Source organism: Barbus barbus (genome assembly GCF_936440315.1).
Source record: "Barbus barbus genome assembly, chromosome: 1".
Taxonomy (NCBI): domain Eukaryota; kingdom Metazoa; phylum Chordata; class Actinopteri; order Cypriniformes; family Cyprinidae; genus Barbus; species Barbus barbus.
This window is the reverse complement of record NC_136729.1, coordinates 41,260,492-41,278,036: the sequence shown is the minus strand read 5'-3', so window position 1 is coordinate 41,278,036 and position 17,545 is coordinate 41,260,492. Positions and strand designations below refer to the sequence as shown.

The following is a 17,545-nucleotide window of genomic DNA, read 5'->3' as shown; positions in this document are numbered from 1 at the left end:
CTCTGACTCATGCTGATTTCATTATGATGAATCTGTGACTAAAAAACCGAGGTAGGATTTACTTGGAAAAAAAGTTATGAAACAGTTTTCATTTTGAAATCGTTGATTAATGTCACAAATAATTACAAAGAAATGGTAGCACATTGAATTAAACATGACATTTTGAAAGACAACTTCAACTTATTTACAACTTCAACAAATCATTGTTTAGAACACTTTCTTCTTCAAAATTTCATATGTAATTCTAAGTATTTCTTGATGAATCTGTGAAATTATTTGTAACATTTACTAGCAATTTCTGAGTGAAAATTGTTTCCTTGAAGCTTTTTTCCTAGTAAGTCTGAGGACGTGAGTAGTGTGTGTGTGTGTGTGTGTGTGTGTGAACAGGCCTGTTGTTGTTACTCAGGGTGCTTAGAGGCTAGTTTAGTATTCTTGTCTCTCTGACAGTCGTGACACCCTATGGGACTGCAGGGTGGAGACCATAACAAAAAAATTGCCCATTTTGTCTGGGTTTTGTGTGTATGAGAATATGTAATATATCACAATATATTGTGATATTTTTAGTTTTAAATGCCCACTTGAGAATGCATTGTGTGCCAGTCACTTAAGAAGCACACAATTTAAGCATTTTTACAATACCCAAATGACTGAATGTCAAGAACATTATCACACACACACACACACACACACACACACACACACACACACAATTACAGTGCTGAAAATCGAAAAATGGAGTAAAGAAAGACTGTTGATCTTCATTAAGAGCAATTGTGCAGTTAAATGGTTATTTCAACCAAAATGTTTAAATTCTGTCATCATTTGACGTTCATGTCAATTCAAACCTGTATGACTTTCGTTTCTTCTGTGGAACTTAGAACATAGGCTATGTTGGTAACTAAACAATTGCTGTTCACATTGACTTGCATTGTATAGACAAAAAAACTAAATAATAATAATAATGCATTTTATTTATAGGCGCCTTTCTCAACACTCGCAGACACCACACAATAAATTTACAAACAAGACAATAAAAAACAAACAAGAAATACCATTTACAAAGACGATTAAAACAATTAAAATTTAGATGAGATATGCAATCTTGAACAAATGAGACTTAAGTCTGGATTTTAAAAAGAGATAGAGAGTCAATATTTCGGATGTCTGGTGGTAGTGAATTCCAGAGCCGGGGAGCAGAGCAACAAAATGGCCTGCTCCCCATGGTGGAGAGGCAAAAAAAAAAAGAACAGTAAGTTGAAGAGAAGAAGCAGAACAAAAGTGAATCTTAACCGGAAGCCAGTGAAGCTGCTGCAAACAGGGGTGATGTGGTGAAAGGGGGGGATTATGGCAATAATACGGGCTGCTGAGTTTTGAAGCAATTTAAGCTTATAAAGGGATCTGTGAGGAAGACCAAAGAGAAGAGAATTACAATAATCGATGTGGGAGATGACAAGACTGTAAACAAGAATAGCAGTAGTATGAGGGGTAAGGGAAGGGCAAACGCGGTTAATATTACGTAGATGAAAATAAGCGGACCGGGTGATGTTATTAGTATGTGATTAAAATGATAGTGTACTGTCCAGGAGGACACCCTAACTCTTAACCAGAGGAGAAGGAGAAACAGAGGAATTATCAATTGAAAGAGAAAAATTAGTTTTGGATAAAGTTTTATAAAGATTTATTGCCAATTAGAAGAAATTCTGTTTTATCACTGTTTAATTTGAGGAAATTGGAGGAAAACCAGGATTTAAGTTCATTGAGACAGTCAGTGAGGGCTGAAGGAGGGAGAGTGGAATTAGGTTTGCTGGAAAAATAGAGTTGGCTGTCATCTGCGTAAGGTATTGCTAAGAGGAAGAAGGTAAATGATGAAAAGAAGTGGTCCCAGGACAGAGCCCTGAGGAACTAAAAGATTGTAACTGAACGAACTGAATGTGCGGCCTGAAAACAATGGAAGTTAATGGGAACCGGAACTGTTTGGTCACCAACATTCTTCAAAATATCTTATGTTTCACAGAAAAAGAAAGTGGACTATCCCTTTAAATCTGATATGTGTGTGTATTAAATTTGATATATGTATTATATCATTCAAAAAAGACTGGTTGAGAGTTGTTTATTTTCATTCAGAAAAAAAGAGTCCTATATTTTCACCAAAAATGTGAAATAATATATATATATATATATATATATATATATATATATATATACAGGTGCTGGTCATAAAATTAGAATATCATGAAAAAGTTTATTTCAGTAATACCATTCAAAAAGGGAAACTTGTATATTAGATTCATTCATTACACACAGACTGATATATTTCAAATGTTTATTTCCTTTAATTTTGATGATTATAACTGACAACTAATGAAAGTCCCAAATTCAGTATCTCAGAAAATTAGAATATTGTGAAAGTTCAATATTGAAGCCACCTGGTGCCACACTCTAATCAGTTAATTAACTCAAAACACCTGCAAAAGCCTTTAAATGGTCTCTCAGTCTAGTTCTGTAGGCTACACAATCATGGGGAAGACTGCTGACTTGACAGTTGTCCAAAAGACGACCATTGACACTTTGCACAAGGAGGGCAAGACACAAAAAGGTCATTGCTAAAGAGGCTGGCTGTTCACAGAGCTCTGTGTCCAAGCACATTAATAGAGAGGCGAAGGGAAGGACAAGATGTGGTAGAAAAAAAGTGTACACGCAATAAGGATAACCACACCCTGGAGAGGATTGTGAAACAAAACCCATTCAAAAATGTGAGGGAGATTCACAAAGAGTGGACTACAGCTGGAGTCAGTGCTTCAAGAACCACCACGCACAGACATATGCAAGACATGGGTTTCAGCTGTCGCATTCCTTGTGTCAAACCACTCTTGAACAAGAGACAGCGTCAGAAGCGTCTTGACTGGACTGCTGCTGAGTGGTCCAAAGTTATGTTCTCTGATGAAAGTAAATTTTGCATTTCCTTTGGAAATCAAGGTACCAGAGTCTGGAGGAAGAGAGGAGAGGCACATAATCCACGTTGCTTGAGGTCCAGTGTAAAGTTTCCACAGTCATTGATGGTTTGGGGTGCCATGTCATCTGCTGGTGTTTTGTTTTCTGAGGTCCAAGGTCAACGCAGCCGTCTACCAGGAAGTTTTAGAGCACTTCATGCTTCCTTCTGCTGACCAACTTTATGGAGATGCAGATTTCATTTTCCAACAGGACTTGGCACCTGCACACACTTCCAAAGCTACCAGTACCTGGTTTAAGGACCATGGCCCTGTTCTTGATTGGCCAGAAAACTCGCCTGACCTTAACCCCATAGAAAACCTATGGGGTATTGTGAAGAGGAAGATGCAATACGCCAGACCCAACAATTCAGAAGAGCTGAAGGCCACTATCAGAGCAACATGGGCTCTCATAACACCTGAGCAGTGCCACAGACTGATCGACTTCATGCCACGCCGCATTGCTGCAGTAATCCAGGCCAAAGGAGCCCCAACTAAATATTGAGTGCTGTACATGCTCATACTTTTCATGTTCATACTTTTCAGTTGGCCAACATTTCTAAAAATCATTTTTTTTGCATTGGTCTTAATTGATATTCTAATTTTCTGAGATACTGGATTTGGGACTTTCATTAGTTGTCAGTTATAATCATCCAAATTAAAGGAAATAAACATTTGAAATATATCAGTCTGTGTGTAATGAATGAATCTAATATAGAAGTTTCACTTTTTGAATGGTATTACTGAAATAAATAAACTTTTTCATGATATTCTAATTTTATGACCAGCACCTGTATAATCTGATTTATATCTAGATAATGATATTAGCCAATCAGAGTTGAACTAGTGATTGCAAACAGCTCTTGCCATTTTTATATGAAATATTTAAAGTTGGTTCAGTGAACAGACTGTGGGTGGGCTGTCGGCACATCGCCTAATGCTGACATTATCCTGAATGTTACACTAATAAGTTGTAATTTGCAAAAATCTTTTTCTGTTGTGGCCTCGGGTGTGATTATTCTGTCCTTGCAGATGGATAAACTTCATCAATCTGTAAATTAGCTCTGTGTAGAGTAACCCTGCTCAGAGAGTGATGTGTCTTAATGTGTCTTTGTCCAGATTACCAGCGGCTGATGACGGTAGCGGAGAGCATCACAGCTTTAATGTTCCCCTTCCAATGGCAGCATGTGTACGTGCCTATCCTGCCCGCTTCACTGCTCCACTTCCTGGATGCTCCTGTGCCCTACCTCATGGGTCTGCACTCCAACGGCCAGGATGACCGCACCAAGCTGGAACTTCCCCAAGAGGTGTGTGACACACACTTGCTCCCAGACAACCGACTCATCCTGCTATTCAGTTCAGGGTGAATTCATGTTCAGGGAGGATGTCATGGTTTTATTAAAGAACTAGTGCTGCAGCCTTATAGGTGGTGATCATCATAGTCTGTTTGGCCTCACGCATCTCAGTTAAAGAAAAGACTCATGCTTAAATCTCATTAGGTCATGTGTCAACAGCACCCGGCCATAAGATATTTGTGGTAATTATACTGAAATCCTAATACTGCCCATTTAAAAGAGATGTGTATATTTATGGTTTTTAAAATGTTTTTGATAGTCTCACCAAGACTGCATTTATTTGATGATAAAATACAGTAATATTGTGAAATATTATTACAATCTAACTGTTTTCTCTTTACTATATTTTAAAATTAAATTTTCAGCAACTTTTAGTCTAGTTTTTAGAGACGTGATGCTTCAGAAAGCATTCTAATATACTGATTTGGTGAATTATTCATATTAATAATGAGAATGGTGTAATATTTATGTTTTTTGTGTGTTTTCAGACTTTTTTGATCAAGAAAGCTCAATCATCAATTCATAATTTCTTTTAGTCATACGTAGTGTCAAAATAATGTTAGCTGAATAATATATAGCTATAATAACATAGAAATATGAATGTAACTGTAAACCACATACTGGAGTGCGTTATTTTTTTAAATTTTTTTTTTAAACCCTTCTGGTCTTTATCTTCCTACTGAGATGTGACTGAAACAATATTGGTAAAACCTTTTGTAGGAAAACAATCTCTATGACCTTGCTCACTGATGAGATATCCACTTTTTCCTTGATCTTACCTGAAAAGCAGCAGTAAAAAGTCTGCTTTTCATGTGGAGCTCCTTTTGAAATAAATCTTCCATCAAACATTTGTCAGCTACACTGCCACTTTACTTCTTTTAGTGTTTATGAAAGAATTTGGCGGCACCAACCTGCAGGGAAACCAAGATCTGTAATGCATCACTGCAATATCAAGTCAAGTCAAGTCACTATTATTTGTATAGCGCTTTTAATAATACAAATTTTGTCAAAGCAGCTTTACATCAGCTTGATATTAAGCTGGGTGGCTTTATATCAGCTTTACAGTATTTAGACGGGGAAATAGTGTGTCAAAATTGTGTCATTCTCCACTGGCCAGATAAAATCAGCAGTTTAAATCTAGGCTAAAGCAGAGTCAGATTGTGCAAAGGACTCAATATACCATTTAAAACATTTTTTACTGTAGCAGCATCATGGTATAATGATGAGAACCATATAAAAACCATTGTATGCCAATATGAAAATCATTCAGTACTGTTATATATCAAAGGTATGTCAAAGAATACCATGGTAGTGCAATAGTACTATTTGGCACTTTTTTGGTAGTGTGCATTTCTATTTGTACCTGTTTGTAAATGTGAAAAATTGTCAAACCTTGTCAGTTTTTTTTTATATGATTGTATGAGTATATAATTCTGAACTGAGCATCATTGGTTTGTTAGCTTGTCCTCTAGTGGACAGAGATGAAAGTCAGTGTTACCTCATTGTTCAAAATCTCTTCCAGAAATTTCTGTTACATAATCTCATTGATCAATATTTGTAATGAAATAACTCTTGTACCCTTCAGGCCAACCTTTGTTTTGTCGATATTGACAACCACTTTATCGAGCTACCTGAGGACCTGCCTCAGTTCCCCAACAAGCTGGAGTTCATCCAGGAGATCTCGGAGGTTCTGTTGGCGTTTGGCATATCTTCAGAGGCAAACCCACAGTGCAGCGAGGGCCAGGGCAAGCTCAGGGGCTTCCGCTCGGGTGATATGGCCTCTGACAAGCGCAATGGCAACCTGGCCGGCTCACCGCTCAACTCGTACTTGCTGAGAGAAAACCAAACCATAGCTCGTCTGCAGGCGCTGGTCAAGAGGACTGGAGTCAGTCTGGAGAAGGTGAGCATGGGAATGAAGACACAAAGTACGTGTCTGTTTTAAGTACTAAAACAGTGTTAATTGTGGTTCTTTAAAAGTTTGTTATGGTTTTTAAAAGGAATTCTATGTTTATAGCTAGCAGGCAAGCGAATAAACATTTGCAGTGTTTGATTATCACACTGATTGGTATCCACATTAGGATAACATATCAGGGACTTGGAAGGGACGCGACATATAAATTTGTAAAGCACTGTTTATTGCACTGTTGCTTGTGGGAATAGAATGATTAAAGCATAACCAGAATTTTATCCGCCTCAAAAAAAAATCGGATCTCATAATTATCATTCAAAGTACTTAAGACCTCAAGCTCTTTGAGAATTCAAAAAAACATCCTTAAAAATCCACCAATTTCTGGTTGTATGTTGTATCCACATACTCATTCTACGCGTTAAAAGTATGTCATTTTCTTGTGATAGGAAATATGTAATAAGCAGTACCGTCATAAAATTAAGTATTATAATTGTATTACACTAATGCATTCATGTAATTATTGTTTTACATTAATGTAAGTTATGCCAATAACCCCGTTGGCACCTACTGGCAGTGTCTGCATCTGAATTCATTAATTCATTATTACCTAACTAATGGAAGGGGTTGTGGACAATATTAGTCCAAAAGGTAAGCGTTTTATTTTATTGTATTTTTACTATTTTAATATTATTTGGGACCATTCATTTTCTTAACATGAATAATATTTATGACAGATAGTGTCCAAATAAGTGTAAGTGAATGTGTTTCTTTAAATGCATTTTAAAGAATTTCTTTCTTTTTCTTTCTTTCTTTCTTTCTTTCTTTCTTTCTTTCTTTCTTTCTTTCTTTCTTTCTTTCTTTGTCTTTTAACAAACTAAGCAAAAAATAAATAAAAAAGCAGTTATAAACTATAGTTTTAATATTATGTGTATATTATGCTGTAAATTCTCTCAGACAGAGACATTTAGTTCGTCTGGTTTCTCTGGGGATTTGCTGTGAATTCGATAATTTCCTTTTTGAATTGAACAATGACTTGAGCAGTGATGACAGCTGCTTTGTGTAAAACAGATCTTTTCAGTGTGGGAAATAATTATAATTATTGTGTGGGAGAAATGACAAAATGAACAAATGGCTGTTAAGACTGAGCGCGCTCTGTTCTTATTCTCAGAAAGCTTGAGGTCTCTCTCGATGACATTAAGCAGCTTAAGGACACACTCTGTCTAAAGACCAGGGATTGACCCCTTACTCTTAATATAGCTTCTAGGGAGAGTTTGTCAAGCCTTGAAGCTGTACTAGTTAAATTCCATCATACTGACTTGATGTTCAATGATTCCCTTATTTAGAATGAGCTGTCAGGCACTTGTTTGCTTTTCTTGCTCTGTGTATTGCCGCTTGCTCTGTATGGTTATATTCTCTTGGGAACGAGCCTCATTTGCTTCATAAATCAAGGCAGATTTGTAGACTTCTGATCCCAGCACTCTCCTCTCTCCATTCAGGGTGTTACCATGGAGAATAGATAACTCCGATCAGCTCCGAAAGCTGTGCGCTGATATTTGCTGCCACATTTTCCCACTCTCTTGTTCCTCCTCTCTATTAACTATTTACTCTTAAAGTTGACGTGAAATGGAAAATCACCCTATTTTCTAAATTGCTCGCTGTTGATCTTATTGTGAACAATTAATTCATGCATGTTTCGTTCTATTAAAAACAACAACAACAACAAAAAGCTCTTTTTTAGTCATAACTGAAAGACTCCACTCTGGTGATGTATACTGGGCTTCTCCAATCATTTAATCTGCTTAAATCCCGTCCCTTTCTTACAGTTAAATTTGTATTCAGATTCCAAGTACTGCCCTATTATGCCACACACACACAAAAAATATAGGCTTCTACTTGTTACATTGCAACTTCAACATTTTTCCTGGAAAATGTCAAGAGTGTAATTTAGCATTCGTAAAATGTAGAGTGGTGATTGATGTTTTTTTTTTATGCTGAGATTATATTAAGATGACATTCCAAAACAAAATTTCAAGGATGAAGGACGTCATCTACCAGCACTGAAATCTAAATGTGGCATGAATGAACAATATAACAGTTTGGACCAATACTGGCCATGTGACAGAGACAGGGTTATTAATGTTAACTAAATCTAAAATCATAAAAAATGTCAAAAGTATTTGACTCTGTAGATCATACAGTTTTGTTGCAAAAACTCAGGTGTGTGGGTTTTAGTGAGATGGCTTTAAGTTGGTTCTATAATTATTTATTAGACAGGACTCAATGTGTTTCAGTTGAAAATTATAGTTCACCAGAGTTAAAAATTATAAAAGGTGTCCCACAGGGATCCATCTTAGCACCCATTTTATTTTCAATATATATTAATGATTTGGGATGTGGGATAACCCCAGCTAAAATTCATTTCTACGCTGATGACACTGTTATTTATACAGTAGCACGTTCCTTGGACCAAGCTATATATATTTTGCAAGAATCTTTTAGCACATTGCAACTTTCATTGTCAAATGTAAAATTGGTATTAAATTCTAATAAAACGAAATACATGGTTTTTACCAGACATGGCATTAAATCAGATTACTCTATTTTAAGTTTAGAGGGGGAGAGTATAGAAAGAGTTAGTTGTTATAAATATTTGGGTATATGGCTGGATGAAAAGCTGAGTTTTCAGGTTCATATTGAAAATCTATTAAAAAAGCTTAGGCCAAAATTAGGTTTTTTGTATCGTTTAAAGAAATGCTTTCCCTTTGAAGCAAGGAAGAAAATTATACAGGGTTGTTTTGTTTCAGTGCTGGATTATGGTGATGTGATTTATATGCATGCAAGTTCTTCTGTTTTAAAAAAGTTGGATTATGTATACCATGCTGCATTACGATTTGTCACTTGTGCTTCTTTTCACACTCATCATTGTACCTTGTATGAATTAGTGGGTTGGTCCTCTTTGTCTCTGAGGAGAAAAATACATATGTTGTTGTTCACAGCTAAGGCCTTGTTAGGTAAATTACCCTCTTATATATGTAGTCTTCTATCTTATTATACTTGTCATTATAGTACAAGATCGACTGATAGATTGCTTTTACATGTTCCTAGAGTTTACACAGAGTTTGGCAAAACTGCTTTCTCTTTTTATGCTCCTTTCTTATGGAATGAGACACAGAGTATTTTAATGTTGGAAAAACTTCCTTCGCTGAATACCTTTAAAAATGTTTTATGGTCTAACTGTAAGGAAACGTGTAAATGTTTTAATTAAGAAATTAGGTCTTTTTTGTGTGTGTACGAGTTTTAATGTATATGTAAACTGTTTTGTGTGAAACTTTTTGTGCTGCCATTTTGGCCAGGACTCCCTGGAAGAAGAGATTTTATATCTCAATGGGACTATCCCGGTAAAATAAAAATAAAATAAAAAAATAAAGATCTAAACCTAAATCTAAACAAAAATGTAGTTAAAAAAAATGTCAAATAAAATAAAATATTTTTTAAAAATCCCTTAAACTTCATTTCAGCTTATTGCCAAAGCAACATTTCACATTTTTGTTTAAAGTTGAAGTACTATAATAACTGAAACTAAATAAGATAAAAAAAAAATGATAATAATAATATATAGACATATTTAAAAATAAAAACTAAAAAATGACAAAAACACAGGAAAAGTACCAAAACATTCAAATTGAATTGAAAATATGAAAAATCTAATCAAATTGAAATTATTATCAAAAATACTAAGCAAACACTGGACTAACGGTCCGTGTACTTTTGTGTCCATTCATTTTTAGTTTTTTAACCCAGAAATGAAATACAGAAAATGCGGTTTCTTCTTTAATGGTTCAAACGCTGATAGGCACAAACAGATTTTCATTATTCAAAATTCCGATTTCATTAAAAATCATAAACATGATATGAAGTTTGTTTTTTAATGTATATAGGCTAAATGCTACTACCATAACTGCTTTATGAAAACCTTTAGCTTCGATATTTTTATGATCTTAATTTTTCACGCCTAAAAACACGTATGAAATACTCATTACATATTTCTTTGCAAATAACTGTATCCTGGGCAAGTTCTACGGGAGTGCTAGAGGGAATGAAACGAAACGGCAAGAGCGGGCCGGTTAAAGCTAGAAATAGGATGACTGACATTTTCTGTTGACCATGCTTTTAAGTTAGAATCAACTCCAAGACACAGTTTTGTTCAGTGCTGCACAAACGGGGGCCTGTTTCATAAAACAAGTTTACCAAATAAGCCAGGATTATTTCAGTTAGTCTGATTTATTGTCAGCTGATTTGGTTCAAAATAACTAACTGAAATGAGCCTGGTTTATTTGGTAAACTTGTTTTATGAAACAGACCCCAGGAGTCTCTCATTATAACAAACAAAGTGTAACATGATGTAAATAAGAGATGCATTGTGCAGTCTAGATCTTCATTGATTATAACAGATGTTTGTGAGATCTTGATAAACTGAAATGAATGACAGTTTTAGAATTATTAATTGCTTTGCGCGCTTTCTTGGCTAATCCATTCAGAATTTGAATAAGTTTTGTTTTTCATGATGCTGTTGGACCAGTGACAGCTGCACGCTGCAATGTTTCGGGAGTGACATCTGCATATAAATGCGGCATTAATTAACAGGGCAAAAATATGTCAACATGTATATTAAGGCTAGAGTACCGTCACTGATTTCAGAAGCACCCTCAGTGATTCAGGAACCGGCCTGCCTGTCTCAGATTACAACTTTATATATTTCTATTTTTACCCCATATATTAAACCGTGTGTAGCGCTCTAACACGATGCAAGGTACATGCCATGCATGGTCCTCTCCGATACCGTGACCCAGATAACACACAAATTTGACAAAATTATATCCCAGTATATATTTTCATGACGATAAAGTTCCCAGGATTCTACCTATGTCTATTTTAAAAAACAGATTTTTATTAAGTCTCTGCATTGTTCCAAAGACTCTAGTTCTCAACTGAACGTGCGAGAGAAGCATTACTAAATTTGGCCAAAGAAAACCTGTTAAAATCGACATGTTTCTATATTAATTTGTACATTTTTCAAATGTTTATTAAAAGTACAAAAATTCATAAGCAAAAATCTGAAAAGAAGTCAATATTTGACCTTTTCGTGAAGAATTTTGTGTGTACGGTTCTAATTTCAATTTTGGTTTTCAGCATAGCAGTTAAAAATACTATAACCATTCTTTTTTCACGTTTTTCGTCTGGGTTAAAAAACGAAAAATGAATGGACGCAAAAAGTGCACGGACCACTAACCAATATTGTTTAGAAAAAATGTTGAAAAGTCAAATGAACAATCAGGGTATCTTCCGTTCATTCGTTTTTTAATTTAATATTAAAAACCGAAAAATAAGAAAATGGTTCCTTTCAATTTTTTACAAAAACTAAAAAACAAGAATTATGCTTGATTTTCCATTTTTACGTTCAGGGCTAAAAAATGAATAAACCGCTTGAATTTTTGATCTCTGTTTGTGGGCGGAAATAAAAAGCCCCTTTCCGCTGATTGGTCAACCAAACATTAAACCGTGCCGTCATTAGTTCTTGCGCAGTTCTGCGCAGCAGAAAACAGTCTTGCTGGAACGGAAAAGGAACTGTTTTCTTATTATTCTTACGAATGAACAGAACATACCCTGATTATTAACATAGGGGAGATTCATTCTTTTCCACTTTATTTTATTGTGCTCTACGTTAACAGAATTACAGAGAGGTGTCGTTTGCTGTGGGGACGTATTCCCTCTAATTATTTAGTAACGTATTTTTAATCAGAATAAATTTGCCTGAAATGAATAAATACTCTACTACAGACTTGATTTCTGGTTTGATACATCACATAATATTGATACATCACTTTAAAACAAGAGCTGATAAAATGTAAAAACCTGTAACTTGAATGCAATGTAAGTCGCTTTGGATAAAAGCGTCTGCTAAATGCATAAATGTCAATGTAAAATATATGAGTTTAACCTGATTAATATTCACGAGCTACACTTTTGCCTTGTCATGCCATCACAACAGTCCCTCTGCTTCTTGTGCCACTGACCCCACCATCACTTTTTAACTTTTTTTGTCCTTCACCTCTGTGCCTGTTTATAAGTGCATTCTTCTTTTGGTGTGTTTGACAGTTGGATGCGAAGGAGGATACGAGCACTAAGGATTCAAAAGTGCAGTGTGATGAAGAGGAGATGAAAATGCATCAGCCGAACATTCGGGTGCGAGAGGTCTTCGCCAACCGCTTCACGCAGATGTTCTCTGACTATGAGGTGTTTGTCATTCAGCCCAGCCAAGACAAAGAGTCCTGGTTTAGCAACCGAGACCAGATGCAGAACTTTGACAAGGTGATGCTTCGCTATCCATTTATAAATTTCTCTGCTAGAAAACCTAAGTCTTGTTGATTTATTGCCAGTTCAAATGGGTCAACCAGTTCTGACCAGCTTGAAGACCTATGTTACAACCAGCTCAGACCAAGAAGTTTTAAAAATTAAATTGATTAGTCATTCTTTTCAATGATTAAAATGTACCCAGAAAAATTAAAACAGTGTTTTGGAAAAATGAAACTAGGGTTTAGAGTAACTAAGTAAGATGTTTTGGGATGCTGATACACTTTGTAGCCCACAGCAGCTTCATGGTGTTTGCCAATTGTGAATTCTGCCCACTGCAGGCCTCCTTCCTGTCGGATCAGCCAGAACCTTACCTGCCGTTCCTCTCCCGCTTCCTTGAGACGCAGATGTTTGCCTCTTTCATCGACAGTAAGATCCTGTGCCACGATGACGAGGACAAAGAGCACACGCTGAGAGTGTTTGATTCCCGTGTTGACAAGATCCGCATGCTAAATGTCAGGACACCCACCCTGCGGACCTCCATGTACCAGAAATGCACCAATATTGATGAAGCAGGTGAGACGGCATAAACCTGGTGACTAATCTGTTTTAGAAATGGAGCTATTTGGAATACATATACGTATGGCATAAAATACATTTTTTTGCCACACCCATATAGAGTAAATTTAAATTTACCAGCCATAAATTAATTTTACTGGTCATTGATTATATACTCCCTCTCAAGTTGTTCCAAACCTATATGAATATCTGTCTTCTGTTAAATACAAAAGAAGAAGATATATTGAAGAATGTTGGTAACCAAACCAGTTGCCGGTAGCCATTGACTTCCATAGTAGGGGAAAAAAATACTATGGAAGTCAATGGCTACCAGCAACTGTTTGGCTACCTACATTCTTCAATATATCTTCTTAGATTTGTCAGCTTTAATTAAAATAATACACAACTCAATAACCGTGCTTTTTACCATTGCATATTTAGAGCAGCCAATACCTCAACTCTGTTTACCAAGCCAATTTTTTATTGCATTTTGCACTTGGCTGCTGATAAATACGGATGCTTCGTGCATTTATTTGTCTCTTTGTGTAATTTTCAAATGTCATAGTTCAGATGTTTCATGTACATCAAACGTGATATGCACAAATTTGAATGCAAGAAGAACGTATTGATTGTGGCTTTATTTTTATTCATAAGTGACCTTTATTTTCAGACATCTTGCTTTTAACGTGTTACTGGAAATTTGATCCGATTTCCTCATGGCGCCTCATTAATAATAAAATCTATACGTTTTAGCTTAGTAATACATAGACAGCTCACTCCATGCAACGGTCATGCTGAATTCCTCTTCTTGCAATGCATTATGGATAGGATTCTTGAATTGTGTGCGTTACATTCAGATGTCTTCCATTAGCTCTGCTGATGAAATGGGACAGTTCAAGCATAGAGAGCCAAATGGAAATGTTATTTATTATTAACCTGAATAATGATTGATTAAAAGATGTCTGTGCAAGGAAACCCTTTTAAAGGCTCTCATTTATCATCATAGAACTCATTAGAAAGCTAGTTTATTGCATTTCATTTATTTTGAAGAATTATTTTTTTATTGGTGGTGTTTGCTAAAATGTAAGCCCCTGAATCTAAGGGCCAGTTTTACTAAACAGGGCAAATTAGCGTGAGAGGACAACATCTCATTTGCATATCGACCAACACAATATACCAAGCGCAGCGCAAATCAACGTAGTTGCAAATAAAGAATAAAGAAGCCACAGTATGTTGAAAAGAACCGGAGGCCAAAAAATGAACGTTTGCTAGACGTTTTGATAGAGCTGGTATTGAGTGACTCCTAGTTCAGGGTTTCCTGAAGCAAATAAAAAATAACATGGCTTGGCAAATGATATGTTCGGATAATGTGTTCTTCTGGCATTCCAAATAAATTAATAATAATAAATCTAGCAACAATAATTGCAGCCATCTCAAGCGCAAAATAGTTTAAGACATGCTTTTTTTGGGCGTTAAATAATGGTGCAAATGCCAGTAATCTGACGAGCGCAAACGTTAGTAAAACGCATTGCGTGATTCATTTGAATACTCTCCTCGCATAAATTTTGCGTCTGAAAGGAAAACTCCTACAAATGCATATTCAATAAGGTCAGGCACAAAAATAACTGTGTCCACTTCTTTTCAGCGCTAATTCGTCACTGCGCGTCTTTAGTAAAACCTGACAGTACAATTTTAACGCTGGCGCAAACTGTTAGTAAAACTTGCCTCAAGTATGATATTTTGGTGCATAACTTGCTTAAATATTGTTAGCCATAAATCTGTAGTTTGCTTTAGTTATTAATTTTATTTAATTTTTAGTTTAATAATTCAATTTAATTTGACATTTAATTGAATTCAAAATTGTTTTTTATTTTAAATTTGTTTTTAAAAATATTGTTAAATGTTGATTAATTTTTTTATGTCAAAACACTATTCACAGCTCTCACTGTAGCATCTCTAATGATTTTGTATTGTGTAAGAGATATTTTGAGCATGGTGTGTGGGTTCACATCAGTGGCTTAACTGTCTCTTTCATTCTACCACATCACTAACTCACACTCCTCCCACTATGTGGGTTTTGTGTCTGTGTGAGGGGGGCCATAATTTCTTTGATGACTCTATACGGGGTTTTTGTGATTCATCAGTAATATGTGTGTGACGTGTTCTTCTCTTGCCACTTTAGAAAAGGCGATTGAGATGAGGCTGCGTAAGATCGACCACACAGCTCTGCATCCCCACCTGCTGGATATGAAGATCGGTCAGGGCCGCTACGAGCCGGGCTTTTTCCCCCGCTTACAGTCCGATGTTCTCTCCACTGGACCCACCAGCAACAAGTGAGAATAAATCGCTTGGCTTCTCCTAGATGTGTTGAGACATCAATTAATTAGGTATCTGGTGCACAAAGGCTCTCAGGGCTGTTGATGCTGGCATGATGTGATTAAATTGGACATATTCCTGGATCAGCATCAGTTGTTGGTCCTGGAATGGCTTTTTTTTATCGTGAGGCTGGATGGATTCAATCCTGTGAATCTTTGCTCTAGATTTTAGACCAAAAATTTTAATTATTGTTTAAATATTTTGAATCCGCAGCAGTGACTGATTTGTTGAAATGATGGTAGCAACTCAAAATGGTTCATCAACAGCTATTTCAGAGCAGAAATATTAAGATATATATCATATATCTTCAGAAGGCTTAAAAGTATTGGTTTAGCTATATTACCCCAGCTGTAGCTCATATTAAGGTTGACTGAAGACCAGTAAGGATGCTGATCCAAGAAGTCTTGCTTGGGTAAATCAAGCATTGAGACCGGTTCTCATAATCCAAATGCAAACTCTGGCGGTCAGTTGTTTGTGATTTTTGTTTTAATCGAACGGTGTTGTTGTGGTGTGTTAGATGGGCGAAGCGCAGTGCACCAGCACAATGGCGGAGGAAGGACAGACAGAAACAACACGCTGAACATCTCTATCTGGACAATGACCAGAGAGAGGTACGAACAGAATGCTAAATTAAATATAAATTGTGGCTACATGTGAATTTTAATTTTATTTATAGAATTTATTTATGGTTTATATTTATATTATTTATATTTTTTCCCATTTTTAAAAGAAGTCTCTTATGCTCACCAAGCCTGAATTTACTTGAAGAAAAGCAAAAAGACCCAGAGTAATATTGCACAATATTATTACAATTTAAAATTATTTTCTATTTAAATATATTCTAAATACAATTAATTTCAGTGATGGCAAAACTGAATTTTCAGCAGCCATTACTCCGGTTTTTACTGTCAGAAATCTTTCTAATAAGCTGATTTGATGCTCAAGAAACATGTCAGTATCACTTTACAATAAGATCCCATTAGTTGTTAATGCATAACTTTACATCTGCAAAATGTTAATTATTTTACCAAAATAAGAGGGATCATACAAAATGCATGCTTTCTGTAATAGTTGCGTATGAGTCCCTCAGTTGTCCTCAGTGTGGAAAGATGAATCTCAAAATCATACAGTCATTGTTGGAAAGGGTTCAAATACACAAAAATGCTGGAAAACCAAAGAATTTGTGAGACCTGAAACTCGAATGGGGTCATTTTAACTATTATTTTCTCTTGTGGACTATATGTAAACATATTTTATGTTAAATATCTTATTCAGGTCAGTACTAAATAAACAATAACATGCATTTTGTATGATCCCTCTTATTTTGGTAAAATAATTAACATTTTGGAGATGTAAAGTTTTGTTGTATATATATGTAAGTCCTTCAGTACTATATTTTTGGTGTACAATATTATACAGTACAATATTTTGGTCACAACAATTCCATATGGGTTATTTCACAGTGAAATATTATTACTATTATCTATATTTTTATAATAATAATAGTAAAGAATGACTATTTCCCCATTTTTGACTGGTAGTGTACATGTTTGTTAGTTTTGTGCATGTTTTGCTAGTTAGTTTCTGAATGTTTTTCTCCTGTTCTTGAGTTTTCTTTATACACTCTGGTGTTTTATTGTCCATTGTCATTATTGTATAGCTTCTTTCATAGCATGATTAATGTGTTTCTTTTGTTTTTGTTCGTTAACTTTCTCTTCCTGGATCTCTTTTCTTCACCCCTCTTTTTTCATATTTGTCCATCTCTTCTCTGTCTTCCTCTCTCTCTCACACTCACTCACACACACGAACAAACACACACACACTCTCAGCATGTGGAGTGTCTGTTTTCTGAGCTTCAGCTTCTGCTGGCTCTGGACTACTACTGGTTCTCGCAGTCCTTCAGGCCCTGTCTAAAGTCCATCAAGGTGGATGTGGTATGTGCTAGATGAGAGATCAGGCCGCACTCAGGCTGTGAATCTCAATCTGCCAATTTAACATTCCTCACTGCC

General features: G+C 35.7%; 1 protein-coding gene across 1 annotated transcript in view; it reads left to right on the top strand.

Moving 5' to 3' along the window:
• LOC306875317 (DENN domain-containing protein 5A-like) overlaps window positions 1–17,545 on the top strand; it is a 54,949-nt gene that overhangs the window by 22,244 nt on the left and 15,160 nt on the right. Inside the window, exons 5-10 of the mRNA XM_079425801.1 lie at window positions 4,107–4,294; window positions 5,928–6,242; window positions 12,408–12,620; window positions 12,944–13,178; window positions 15,343–15,493; window positions 16,054–16,147. Coding sequence (XP_079281927.1) covers window positions 4,107–4,294; window positions 5,928–6,242; window positions 12,408–12,620; window positions 12,944–13,178; window positions 15,343–15,493; window positions 16,054–16,147 — 1,196 coding nt within the window. The remainder of the gene's footprint in view (window positions 1–4,106; window positions 4,295–5,927; window positions 6,243–12,407; window positions 12,621–12,943; window positions 13,179–15,342; window positions 15,494–16,053; window positions 16,148–17,545) is intronic.